Raw genomic sequence first — 15,466 nt, 5'->3', positions numbered from 1 at the left:
ACAAACTGCTCAACAATCATTGAACACTCAAACAAATACTTCAAAATCAAAAAATTGCTCAAACGAAACGTTAAAACAAAAAAGGCATGATCCTACATTAAAGTAGTACAAGACAAAGCCAAGGTAAGTTTAACCTTGTGGTTGAAGTTATTTGTACCTTATTTTCAACTTTTATGATTAATTTTGTTATAACTTCATGGATGAAAACGAAAAATAAGAATACAATTTTTCGATACCTGTCTTGGTTTTCGAAATATCTAGAGCTAAATACTAAAACAAAATTTTCAATTTTCGATATTTTGAAAATAACTCCATATATCAAACAATTTTATTTTTACTTTTCGTCTTTCAAAATATCGAAAATTTTGTTTAATTATTTCGAAATCAAAAAATTGCTCCGGCGCTCATACATCCTTAAGTGGAGTATTACTAATTTTTAATTTTTTAATATGAGTTTTGGACCATTACTTTGACTGTAAATCCTGATTTACAACCTTCAGGATGATGTGCTAACAAAATGCTTGCCGAAATACTGCTAATAACCTTTCTTAAAGTAGATTAAATTTTCTTATAAAATGAAACCAGTACGTGAAACATGACATCTGTGACATTCTTTACTTGCTTCCGTGGTGTGTGTACTATTTTTCCCCGGTGGAGGCAGAAAGCGTCAAGTTCTTTTTGCGCAGCGGGCAGAAAGTTGACACTGCATGGAAGTGAGAAATATACTATTTTATCATATCCAGAACAAAAAGTAACATAAACAAATTGAATCAAGTCAACCCCAGTGGCTTAGTTAGTTAAGGCGTAATCAATTCCGTTCACGGCATGCCTAGGGTAGCGGGTTCGATTCCCGCCATAACAAAAAAAAATTAATTTATACAACTTCGTTTTGCAAAGCTAGACGAAATTTAACATTTTCTGCACGGAGGTGAGAAAAAATTTTAAATTGCTTCAATTTTTCTCATTTTAACTATACATGATGTTTAAATATAGAAGTAGTGTTTTTTCCTGGTTACAATTACTAGTATCATTTTAGTCGATGAAATTTGTTAACGTATGCACTTTTTATTAATAAAATTATATTATTTTGTTTGTATAATTTTCTTATTCAATGCTATTTAATTTATGCAATTTTAAGTACATTATACAAATAACAATTACATATATAAAGTACCTATCATATATTCAAACTGAAGGAAAACAGTGTAGATATACAGGTGTATCTTTACAGTTTCTGTTTCACTTCTTAAAAATGTCTTTAGTATTAGGACAACATCTATAAAAACTGTTACATTCGAATCATGTTTGCTTGATACACTTATTATTTCACATTTTAACTTATTATATTTTTTCGTTAAAATTGTGTCTAGGATGTTTTTTCCTAAGCGGTACAATTTTAGTTCGTGAGTATATTTTTCATTAAAAGCCAACATGATAAGCTTGAAAATGAGGGGTTTACCATGGAATTTGATAAAGGAATAAGGAAAATAAGAAAAAACATGCTGGAGAAATAATGTAAGGGATTAATTAAGTTAATAAATTAGAATTTGTGAGTGCTTCACTTGAAAGTTAACATTCGCATTCGCATTCGCGAATATTAGAAATAAACAATCGTCCCATCACTAGTGCGTACAATAGCCAGTCCAAAAATGAAAACAAAACATCAACAAAATTAATCACTGAGTACGCTTTTTACGTCCTGAGTACGCTGTAAAAATTTCAGCTTGATATCTTTTTTCGTTTTTGAGTTATCGTGCCCACAGACGGACGGACGGACGGACAAGCGGAAATGGACTAATTAGGTGATTTTATGAACACCTCTACCAAAATTTTGATGGTAGCATCAATATTTTTAAGTGTCACAAACTTGGGACTAAACTTAGTATACCTTGCATATTACATTTATGCATGGTATAAAAACATGCTGGAGAAATAATGTATAAGGAATAATTAAGTGAATAAAATATAATTAGTGAGTGCTTCAGTTGAAAGTTAACATTCGCATTCGCATTCGCGAATATTAGAAATAAACATTCGTCCCATCACTAATGCGTACAATAGCCAGTCCAAAAATAAAACCAAAACATTGACAACAAAATTAACCACTGTAAACATTTTAAAACAAACAAAATTTTTCCCATTTGGAATTTTCACTGTTGAATAACTCAAAAAAACACACTAAACTATAGGTACGCGTGTCAACCTTGAAAAAGTATAAAAAATTTATTGAACTCATATCAATCAGAAAATAATTTTATGAATTGATTAAAATATATATCAGGCAAAAATAACACAAAAAAAAAACAAGGACTAAACGAAACAATAAAAAAAAATGAAAAGTTGCATGTTTTACCAACATTCGTTTTAAAATTCATTACCTAAACCAATCAAATTAAATTTATCAAGGGAGGTGAACATTCCTTTTCTTCGTAAACGGTTTAATAAGAATCGAAAAAAATTTATTATTTACAAAATAAAATTCACTACCTCTCTTTTAATATTTTTCCACCACTTTGCAAAATGAAAATATTATGTAGAGAAGTTATTGATCTGTATTAGTCAGATGAAAGACAGAGGTATTAATTAATATTGACGATGCTTATTCTAAAATTCAAAATATTTCAATAATGTAACGTGCAGCCTGCTTTATATAATATATACAGGGTGTTCTGTTATTGATAGCAGAAAATTATACCACTAAATTAAGCTTATCAAAACAAATGGAAAAGTTCTCTACCAAATTTCAATCTGAGGCCTGATTCGGGAGATATGGCTATGGGAAAAATAGAAAGATTTATGAATTGCCAGACCTATCAAATTCATTAAAAGTAGTAGGTGTCACTTTGGAATATAGAGGAGACTATCATAAAACAATAATTGATTGTAAATTGATTTAATTGGAATATTTAACGAATATATAATAATTTCATGACTTTGGTACCTAATTAGCACTTAAAAAGTACCTAATTTTGGCATTTTTTTAAATGCGATTTCCTTACTTTGCGTCGCTTTCGTAACAGAGCTTAATTTGGATCAAAACAGTCAATACAATGAATATTTTTATTAATAATTATTGTTGTTATTACATGTTAGAATATATAACAGTTATAATTAGTTAGTAACAGAAAAACAACAAAATAATAAATAAACACAGTAAAATAAAAACCAAGAAAACGATTATCAAGAGACATTAATTGAAAAACTTTTCTTATTTAAAAATAATATTCTGACGAAACAAACATTGTACAGAAAGTCTCTATTAGGCTGGGCTCCGACGAACGTCGAAGTATGCAGTATACCTCACACTGTTACGTGACGATTTCTATCAGTTAGCTCACCATCGTAGACCTCGTTAAAGAACGTCGTTCAAAAAAAATTGTTCGTTCTGATTAAGAGCTCTCGCGGCCACAAAATAGTTTTCGAGCTTTATGCAATATAACTATAATGTATGAGTAGCTTTGATTGCCGAAAGCTACTCGTCAAAAAATTTTGTGGCCGCGAGAGCTTTTGAAAGCCATGTTCTTAGTCATAAAGGTGCTATAAATATAATATATGTGTAGCTTTGATCGTCCGTAGACAGAAAACAACTTGTTAAAAGATTGTGGTACCGTGAGTGCTTTTTATCAGAATGACAAGGGTGATTGAATTTACATTTAAGGTTGGGTAAAACAAAGTTTCACAGAAAGCCATATCCTATCTAATATTCCTTTTAAGATCGTTTCATTACAGTTGATTTTTAAGTTAATCGATAAGACGATTTATCGATTCGAGATCGATCCAAGAATCGATTCCTTTGCAGGAATCACCCATCCCTAATATGAATTTAGTTGACTATAAATTAATATTCTAAACAAATTTCGACACGTGGATTTACATTAAAACAAACCAGGCACCAGCCTAGGGCATTCGATCGGAAGAGGCACAACTGTAACAAACGTACAAATGCTTGTCTACATGCATAATGTTAGTTTAAAATTCTGTTTTATGGACACTCCTCTCAACGATAGCGACACGAAAATTTTAAGAGATTCAAATAAATACAAATCTTAAACATTCTAAACAAATTTCCATATGTGAAAAAGAATAAAGAAAATGACTGTCCCATTTATTTTTCACTCACATATTTATGTATGTACTTACGTGCAGTAATATAGTATTTATGATAGATAGTATAGTTGTGCATGCATATGTGTATACTGTACTATATCCGTTGTGTGCGTAGTCATGATAGGGACAATAAAATCGATGCCAGCGCTTCCAGTGAAAAATTTTGGCGTTAAAGGGGGCTGTTATTACTAATTTGCAGTTCTTTACATGTTAATGTTATAGAAATGTCAAACTAAAATTATTGTAAAACACGAATTAATTAAACTTAAGGATGTATGGTAGTGGGGGCACAAATTTAAAAATAGATATTTTCAATTTTGATGATAAATTTATATTATTACTTGACGATATAAGACCAAAAGTAAGAATAAAATTTTTCGATATCTGGCTTAATTTTCAAAATATCGAAAATTGAAAATTTTGTCTAATTATTTAGCTTTCGATATTTCGAAAACCAAGACACATATCGAAAAATTTTATTCTTATTTTTCGTCTACATTCATGAAGTTATAACAAAATTCATCATCAAAGTTGAAAATAAGATAAAAATAATTTCAACCCTTAATCTACCCTGCTCTTACATCCCTTATATGGACGGTGACACTTAGTTTTTTTCTTTTCTAATTCATTGCTTATATGTTTACTTTCTATTAAAAAGTTTTTTTTTAATTTGTTTTCATTCATTCCAAATGAAAATTATCAAAAACTTCCAAAATATGTCGTTTTTTGAGATTCCTCCATAAGAGCCAATGTATTTTATATCGATTTTTAATGACTTTTTTCTTAAAAATTTGCACGGTTACCTTAGCTGAAATTTTAACCACATATTCTTTGAGTAAAAGACTACCTACAAACAAATTTTAAGCCTTTAAATCAAACATTGTTGTCATGCTCATACATCCTTAATGCATTTAAAATTGTGAAAATAAGAAATCAAATTGAACAAATATTATTTTTCAAATGTAAATTATCATAATAATTTATTTAAATTTGTGAGACAATAATATTAAATTTTCAATGTAAGTCTTAAATACAATCCATACAATTATATATGCATCCATACAATTCTATAATTAAAGTAGTGTATCGTTACCATGGAAACGAAACTCACGCACGGAGCGAATATACTGTACTGTATACAGAGTACCCTTTTTTTATGTTTGTCATTCTAATACCTTTGTGACGTGACCGTTTGTTTGAAAAATTTTCGTCACGTATTAAATGATGTTGTTATGAGAATTCATTTATAATGTAACTATGAGAACATAATATAAAAACAAAAACAAAAAAAACATTTTCAATTTTCAAAAATTTAAGTTAGTATACAGGGTGTTCCTTAATTGACTTTGGAAAAGTTTACTATGAGATTAATCTCATCAATACGAACAAAAAAGTTCTTTACAAAATTTCGATCTGTTGCGTAATTTCGGAAATTTTGCCAAATATCTTTTATCAAATCACAAAACACTTAATAGTCAGGAGGCAAGTATACTAATTGTTATTTTATATTAAATAAAAGGTTGGTATTTCACAGGGGCTGTAGTGAAGAGGTAACTGGAATGAAGTTTTCCGATGGCATATCCCAGACATTATTAAAAGCCCTTCCTACGTCGTTTAAACGTAAAATTACCCTCTTTTCGTCGTCAATTTTACTAAGTAAACAAATAATCGACTTACCGTTCAGATTCGACACGATATCTTCCATATGGTAATGGAGTTGGAGGTCTATCTCCCCAAGCACCTTTTTTCTTGTCATAATTTAGACCTGGTATTATTTGTGACATTCTGAAACAAATTTCAAGTATTTTATGAAACAAATATTCTCTATTTATATTACTATCCTACAAATATATCTGATGGGTCAATTGGGTCTTGGATCAACCGGGCCGGGCGTAATTATCCTGTTGAAATAGAGGGATGCAGAGCTAAAGAAAAAGTCCAATTCGTTCAAAACTTTACGAGAAAACTCGCTTTATCTCGAAAACTCGCATTTTGCGCCATTTATTTTCTCTGCTTATATTTTCTTAAAAACTATTATTTTTCTCCTAACGTTGAAAAAACGGACGGGTTCATTCTTTTTAATTTTAAACTCATTTGCCTAATACTAGTAATGAACTATAGTACTTTAAACTATGGGTTCATGATAAATAAAAAGAAAAAAAAATAGGTTTTGTTCCACCTTGAATTAAGATATAAAATTAACGAGATTGTAAAATTAAATGTAAAGCTAAACATTGAATTACAATATTTACTGTTTTTTTTTTCTTTTTTTTTTTTGTTTGATTATGTAATTATTAATGAATCTTATTAAAATATATTGAGTGCATCGCTAAGAAACAAAAAAAAATTTAAAAGATGTTTTATTTTGTGTAAAATTTCAAGAAAAATCATTCAAATCCTTGTCCTTATCTTTATCCTTATCCTTATATATTATAAATGTGAAAGTAAGGATGTTTGTGAAAAGAGGGAAAGATCTTCAAACAGATGAGCAGATTTTTTTGAAATATAGCTAAGAATAGTCTCGATTAAATTATCTTTCAAACAAGCAAATAATAAAAATCGGTTCATCCGTTCAGACCTGATTTTGTGTCGGGGATTTCCTAAAATTTTTTTTTAATATATTATTAATAAACAGTAATAGTGCAGTGGTCGGGTATTTTTATGAATGTTATATGCATCATAACTAAATAACATCAGAAGTTGTTTACCTTGGCAATTGACATAGGATATAACGTAGAACATACAGAACAGAATATTACTATTATACTTTAAATTACCATTCACTTTTCATATAAAATGGTTATTAAAGCATAGTATTATATATGTATATGTCGCAGCCAAGTAACTTAATTAGTCGTTCAATTAACAGTCAAGCCTTTTTATTAAACGGCTCCGTTCAACTAGAGGCCTGGATGATTTTCAGCCTTATTGTCTAATATAACATCATGAGATCAAATAGCGTAACTTTCATTTTTTCAAATATTATTTGTTAACGCAAGTTAAACTGAAATTTTATCTTCTATTATTGCGACACTAGGGTTTCTGCTCGAGAATTCTCGCCTCTATAATTATCGAGAAATTTATCTTTAGTTGAGACGAGAAAAAACTTAAAATTAAGCTAATTGGCTGCGACATATATACATTATATTTTGTTGTTAAGATCTTGGTCTAACAGATACTATACCAGAAATGTGATATGCGAGACCAGAATTAATCCGATTTTCGATAAGTTTTATCGAAATTGGTAATTTTTATCCAAAAAGTATAAAATTCAGGTTAATTTTTATGATTGGACCTATAGAAAGTTATAATGTCAGCAAGTATCATGGGCAAAACACCATTTTCAAATAAGTTAGAGTTCCCCACCAAAAAATCAGTAAAATTGTGAACAAAAAGGATGGTGGATAAGTGAGAGCTATAACGTGATAGTCTTGTTTTTGAAGGACAAATTGCCCAGCAAAGCGGGGTTGTATCTGCTAATATAGAATAAAATAAAACATTTTTTCCAAGAAAACGTAGCAAGTAAAAATCATTTTTGTCAACTCAACAAAAAAGGAGATACCACTAAAGTTTCGTTTCGCGGCATCACTAATAAAATAATGACTGTTTTTTGGGATGTTGGTATATTCAGTTTTGGTAAATTTATGTTAACCTAGACATATAAATTTTTTTAACATATTTTTGTTAATTATCTTATTTCAATGTTACAAACACATGCAAAGTGAAATCAAGAGTGTATGTAAATATATCGGCTGTCTCCGTAAGCTGGCTCTCAAAAAGGTTGCATAATAACGGATATACTTTAACCGTTTTTTTTTACTCAGGCCTAGGTTACGGGTTCGAATCCCTTATACCAAAAAGGGAATTAACCAAGTCACTGTATTATCAAAATTTATTGAAGGTGAGTTAAATTTGACCATATATTTGAAAATATGATTCAAATTTTTGGATATTTGGACTAAAAAGAAGGTGTTTATTGATAAATTTTTTATTACGATGAAGGGACACTAATTTTGAAATTATCTACGGGCGCGTTGATTATTAGTGTTGATTTTTGCTTACACTGCAATTGAATTGTCTATTATTTTATCAAAGAAAATATAATTGTTACAATTTTATGTATATAAAAATTCAATTCAATTCAAAATCACAAAACATTTTATGATTCAAAGTAAAAGAATTCTTTGATTAAACGCATTGTGTTTTATTGTTTTCATGTCAGCGTATAATGTTAATATTCATATTTAATTTAGGTAATGTCTACATAACATTTTCAATAAAGTACCTATATTTGATTATTTCTTCATTTCAAATCAAAATATTTAATTTAATACTTCTATTTAAACTAACTTTATTGTGTTTAACATATTCATTTTTATATTTGGTAAAAATAATAACCTTTGATAAAATCTTTATACATCATATTTTTAATATTTTGACAGAAAGGTCACGGTTTAACCGTGAAAATCGAAATCAAAAATTAAATAATTTTTTTATAGTTATTTACGATACTAGTGGGATAACAGTGTTATTATCGTACGCCTACGAAATTTGCACAACGAGTGCGTAGCACAAGTTGGACATTCGCAGGACATCTACGTCTCTATAATATGAAGATAAACGACAGTTAAAATTTGTCATGGCGTTAATTAACATAATTAATTGATTTTCTATAATTAATTGACATAGAAAGAAAAGTTCTACTAATTACTTTCGAACTAGAGTTGTAAATGGTATAAAATAGATTATATGTTCTATGGCTTTTTGTTTGTTTATACCATGGAGATAGATATTTATACCCTCTTCAACTGCTATTAGAGGGCCTTCTATAGTTTCTTGAAGTCGCGAATTGCAAATTTTATAAGATAACAGCGCTGCTTCCATTTAGCTTTCCCCTCTACCTGCTACAATATACAAACTATAAATTCCATAATGTAATTTTTACATAATTTACCAAAATATTGATAAATCATACGCATATAGGTACGTACTAATTACAAAGATAAATAAATTAATAACTATACTTATACGTAATTTTATTCTTTGCAAATACTTTTAGTTCATACATCTAATATTCTTAAAATAGACAAGCCGTATGCGGACCGCGTTACAATCCCGCATAAAGAGCGTTTGGCTGTATATTATGTTTAGTGATTTTTTGTTTTTGCGTCTGGTGCGTAAGCGAATAAGTCAGACGGTTACCCGGAGCGTAAGCAAGCTACATACAGTTGTCTGTGTGGCAATTCTTATAATAGTTCTTCATATTTAATTTTCAATGTATAATCAAGTTGAGTGTAGACTTGTTCCAGATTTTCGGGGGCGTCCTTAGAAGCCTCTTCCGAAATTGCACAAACCAAAAATGGAATGAAAATCACATAGAAATGAAATATAAACCAAATTCAATGAGAACAAGTGAAAACAAACAATTGACTGAGTTAATTGTTGAAATACCATGCATAGACAGTGTTGATGACTCTATCACGTTACACATACATACATGTCACACATACATAACTGATGCGCCCTCACGGGTAAACAGTGATATTTACGAAAAAATGTTTCAAACAAAAGTTTGTTATTTTTTTATAAGGAATATTTTTTACGTTTAAACTTTTGTTGTATCTCTAACAGTTTACAAGATGGGTCCTACGGATGGGGACCTATGTTGCTCACTTTTTACGTCCTTAGTACGCTATAAAAATTTCAGCTTGATATCTCTTTTCGTTTTTGAGTAATCGTGATACAGACGGACAGACAGACGACAGACAGACAACCGGAAATTGACTAACTTGGTACTAAACTTAATATACCTTGCATATTACATATATGCATGGTATAAAAACACGGCTTTATAATGAATATATAAGCTCTATAAAATTATGATTTTTGATTATTGTACACAGTATTGTGATAATTAAAGTTCATTGTACATTTCTGTATCACAAACTTAAAAAAGCTAAAATCTATTGACAGCATTCACGGCTGTAACCCGTCTAGGTTCCGTATTAATAATACCTACTTAATAACTATTTGTAACATTATCATAAAAAAGTAACCTTCATAATTTAAATCAAATGTTTTTTTCCTATAAATTAAAAAAATTTAATTCTTCATAGTTGGTTGAGTTTCAACATATTTATTTATATGTTTATAAATAAAATAATAATTAGCTGCCTACCTATACCTATCAATTAGTCACATATCCATCCATCGTACATACTAAATACTACATAATTACTAAAATGACCTCCCAAGTTCAAATCACAAACTCAATTCAAACAATTGCAGTTTAAATGAAACATGAACAAAAAATGTTTTCGATCAAAAAAGTTTATGGCAAAATTTTCGACACATGTGATTTGATGAACAACAACCTGATTTTATATACTATTCCAGGGATGGCGAACCAATGGCACGCGTGCCATTGATGTCATGCGACACAATATTTTAGGCACGCCACCGATCACAATTTTCATTATGAAGTCTTATATTACGAACTAATACGCGCTCATTTGTTATTGTAGTTACATCGTTTGTCATAAGAACAAAAGGAATTAATTGCAAGCGCAATGATAGACAGGAAAAAACAGTGGACGTCTATATAATTAAATGTGCTGGAAAAAATTTTCATACGCGCGCCAAGTAAACCTTTGGCATAGTACCTAAGCCATTTCAAGAGGTTGAGGTTTTAGAAGGTTTTTAAAGCCTGGTTAACATGCGCGCCCTCACTTTTTGATGATTTGGATAGTAAAAATAAGATAATTAAGCGCATCAAAGATACTCTATCTAAAATCACAATTAAACAAAGAATCCTAAAACTGACAAAAATGCAACGATTTGGCGAAATGTATGACTAGGCGAAAGCACTGACGTCTATAAATCATCAAATTTAGCTGTTTTTTCTCAATATTTCGTAGAAAACGTCATTAATAAAGGATTAATTGCAAATCCCAATAATCACGAAGTCAAAATTAATTGACGTGGCACGTCTGTGGCCTCATTAAGCATTTATTTAGAAAAAATGGCACGTTGGTAATAAAGATTCGTCACTCCTGTACTAGCCGAATATTTTAAGGTAAGTAGTGGAGCAGTACCGAAGGTCAAAGTTAACTCCTTTTTTTAAAGCTCTGTTTGAAAAATTACCACAGTCTCTCTATAGTAAAAAAACATCTTGATGTATTAAGGTAGTACCAGCATGAAATCACTTTTCGACAGATTTGGCCGAATTTTTTTTCTCGGGTTTATAATAGCTTTATTTATGAATTCCTAAAATTTCATAATTTTTGACCGTTTAGATCGCGAGATATTTAAAGACAAAGTTCGCGATTTTGAGGGTCATGTCCCATTTAAAGCATGTAAAATGTCCGGTCTCTCCAACTATTTTTTATGATATTATTATATATTGAAGAAAAAGTAGAAAAAAATGTTTATACAATACAATTCTAAGAAAAAAATTTAGAAATTAATTTTCACTTTCGAGATATTAATTTTGACGTAAATTGATCGAAATTGGGACGTTGGCATAATTATTTCCCATTTTAAACGGTCAAAATTTCTGAAACTTTGGGAATTAATAGTAAGCATTATTAAATTCTTAAATTTAATTTTTCGTTAAATTCTGTCGAAAAAAAAATTGTACCATTGCTTTAACATAGAAACTGCAAATACCATGCTGGAACATCCTTAAATAGCATTAAAAACGAAATTTTGTTGAATTTCAACATGATTTACCACACAATTTTTTATTTTTTTTAAATTGATTTTTTAAACTTTGCGTTTGCTCTTGTTTTTTGTTAATAGCCACATTATGGCCATAGTGGATTGCTGAACAAAGCGCGCCGAATTCAAATTATCGAAATTCAATAGTTTTGTATATTAAATATTATTCCTTCTTATTTCAAATAACTTTCTAACTGTCTTTTTAATAAGTCTCAAATGCGACATTTTCTTCACAAAATAAAAATTATTCTTGGGTCATTTTACATCAAAAAAGGATCTTGTGATTATTTCTCAAAATTCACCGTTTCCGAAATATTAACAATTAAATGTTTGGAAAAATTCTAAGGAGGAAACATAAATCGAATTCAAAATTTTCCTCCAACGGATGCACCCTTATCTGCTCAAATATTAGGGTAAACAGAGACACCCTAAGTTTATGAATTTATTTAAATAATTTGTTAAAACGGATATTTAAATATTTTTCAATTAAGCAATCTTAAATCAAATAAAAACTTAAAAAAAACAATGTTGTTAATTAACAAAAAAATAAATAAATACTTACTTATATTGACCTTTCCATTTACTATACGAAGTACAAAAATTTGGTAATTTGAAAGACGGGCATGTTGTTATTTTAATATGCATGATGTTTTAATAATAATCACGGTACAATAAAAAAAATTGTATAAACACACTTAAAATTATATGAACTTTATAAAGGTAGATAGCTTAGTTTAAAAATAACACTTGAATAAGGTATAAAATAAGTGCGTGCTTTAAAACAATAAAAACTCTTTAAAACTAAAGACGGAAGGAAATTGTTTTGTCGCGATATACTTTAAATATTTCACAAAAATTGTATATACTTAAAGTAATAAATTTTAAAACACTTTTCCACCTTTTACTCACACAAAATTCACTATCAAAATTTATTATTATATTAAATAATTTCCTTTGAATACCTATTTTTTTTATTTATTTTTTTCAAATAGAAATAATTTTCATATCTTAATTGTAATATTTTTTTTTTAATTACTTGTAAATTATATTTTTATTATTTGAAAAATTGTTTACAAGCTTTTTAAAAATTTATACATAAGTCATTAATCATTTTTACTGTAGATATTTTATTTCACGACTGATTTTTTTTAATGGCCTGTTTGTCATTCATTTGTCATGATTCTAAAACACAATTTCAAAAAAGACCATTTCATATAAATTAATGTAATTACGGCTAAAGTAGTTAATTATACCTATAGCACAAGTTGGACAAAAAAGTAAAGGGTTTTAAACTTCATCCAAATTTTATCCAATTTTGGTAAACCGAGTATGTAATCCTACTAAATTTGGGTCATACTTTTCAAATTTGAGATCAAAATTAACCTAGCTCTAATAGATTTCAAGAACGTGGAGACCTGATCCCGGAATTAATCACATAAGTGATAGCTAGCGAAATATTGACATCACAGGTGAAAAGACTGCCTCAAAATTAGTGGGTTACAAAAAAAAGTCCAAAAAGATCGCATCAAATTTGCCTGTGTTATAAAAAAAATCGAATTTTTTAACTTCATGACGTCATCAAAATTCAAAAAATTTAATTTTGCTCTATCACATCCAAATTTTATCCGATTTTGGTAAACCAAGTATGAAATCCTACTAAATTTGGGTCATACTTTTCAAATTTGAGATCAAAATTAACCTACCTCTATTAGATTCCAAGAATGTGGAGACCTGGACCCGGAATTAATCACATAAGTGATAGCTAGCGAAATATTGACATCACAGGTGAAAAGACTGCCCCAAAATTAGTGGGTTACAAAAAAAATTCCAATAAGATCGGATCAAATTTGCCTGTGTTATCAAAAAAATCAAATTTTTTAACTTAATGACGTCATCAGAATCCAAAAAATTTAATTTTGCTCTATCACATCCAAATTTTATCCAATTTTGGTAAACCAAGTATGAAATCCTACTAAATTTGGGTCATTCTTTTCAAATTTGAGATCAAAATTAACCTAGCTCTATTAGATTCCAAGAATGTGGAGACCAGGTCCCGGAATTAATCACATAAGTGATAGCTAGCGAAATCTTGACATCACAGGTGAAAAGACTGCCCCAAAATTAGTGGGTTACAAAAAAAAGTCCAAAAAGATCGCATCAAATTTGCCTGTGTTATAAAAAAAATCGAATTTTTTAACTTCATGACGTCATCAAAATCCAAAAAATTTAATTTTGCTCTATCACATCCAAATTTAATCCGATTTTGGTAAACCAAGTATGAAATCCTACTAAATTTGGGTCATACTTTTCAAATTTGAGATCAAAATTAACCTACCTCTATTAGATTCCAAGAATGTGGAGACCTGGACCCGGAATTAATCACATAAGTGATAGCTAGCGAAATATTGACATCACAGGTGAAAAGACTGCCCCAAAATTAGTGGGTTACAAAAAAAATTCCAATAAGATCGGATCAAATTTGCCTGTGTTATCAAAAAAATCAAATTTTTCAACTTCATGACGTCATCAAAATCCAAAGAATTTAATTTTGCTCTATCACATCCAAATTTTATCCAATTTTGGTAAATCAAGTATGAAATCCTACTAAATTTGGGTCATACTTTTCAAATTTGAGATCAAAATTAACCTAGCTCTATTAGATTCCAAGACTGTGAAGACCTGGTGTCGGAATTAATCATATAAGTGATAGCTAGCGAAATATTGACATCACAGATGAAAAGACTGCCCCAAAATTAGTGGCTTACAAAAAAAATTCCAATAAGATCGGATCAAATTTGCCTGTGTTATCAAAAAAATCGAATTTTTTAACTTCATGACGTCATCAAAATTAAAAAAATTTAATTTTTCTCTATCACATCCAAAATTTATCCAATTTTAATAAACCAAGTATGTAATCCTACTAAATTTGGGTCATACTTTTGAGATCAAAATTAACCAAGCTCTATTAGATTCCAAGAATGTGGAGACCTGGTGTCGGAATTAATCACATAAGTGATAGCTAGCAAAAAATTGACATCACAGGTGAAGATTTATTACGGAATTTCTTTGACTTATCTTATATCTTATTTATTAAGGTTTAAATTATTAATATAGAAAAAAAGAAAACGATTACAAAAATATAAAAATTATTTCTATTGAACGAAAATTTTTTTTTTTTTTTAAATTGATACACGATGATATTTTTTTGAAAATACCACTTTTAATAAAAACAAAAAATTAACATAAAACAAAAATCATTTTTCAAAAAAAAAAAAATAATTTAATTATTCACATAATTACACAATAAATCAACTCTAACTTATACACAAAATACTAAAACCAAAACAAGCAGATTTAAAAAAAAAAAAGTTCGGAAAAACATTTGGAAAAACTATACAAAACAATGAACCATCTGCATTCTTAAAACACGAGAACATTATACTTTTTTTAATAATTTAAAACACACTGGAAAAATAAAGACACACAATATAATTACACTTTTAGATTGGACTGCACTTAAAATTTAATAATTTTTCAATTAATTTTAATCGATTTGCTGAGACAAAATAACATAATATTTAAAAAAACAACTCGCTTTTTTTTCTAAAATGTTCTTGACATTCGATGTTTGTTTTCACGA

At 28.9% G+C, this 15,466-nt stretch overlaps 1 protein-coding gene across 1 annotated transcript in view; it reads right to left on the bottom strand.

Annotated features, from left to right (window-relative positions):
* LOC123294181 (eye-specific diacylglycerol kinase) overlaps positions 1 to 12,547 on the bottom strand; it is a 300,385-nt gene extending 287,838 nt beyond the window's left edge. Inside the window, exons 1-2 of the mRNA XM_044875288.1 lie at positions 12,389 to 12,547; positions 5,785 to 5,892 (exon numbers count right to left, since the gene is read on the bottom strand). Coding sequence (XP_044731223.1) covers positions 5,785 to 5,892; positions 12,389 to 12,471 — 191 coding nt within the window. The 5' untranslated portion in view covers positions 12,472 to 12,547. The remainder of the gene's footprint in view (positions 1 to 5,784; positions 5,893 to 12,388) is intronic.
* Between the last annotated feature and the right edge of the window lie 2,919 nt (positions 12,548 to 15,466).

Source organism: Chrysoperla carnea, chromosome 2, assembly GCF_905475395.1.
Source record: "Chrysoperla carnea chromosome 2, inChrCarn1.1, whole genome shotgun sequence".
Taxonomy (NCBI): Eukaryota; Metazoa; Arthropoda; class Insecta; order Neuroptera; family Chrysopidae; genus Chrysoperla; species Chrysoperla carnea.
The sequence above is the reverse complement of the archived record's forward strand: the minus strand, read 5'-3'. Positions and strand labels throughout refer to the sequence as shown.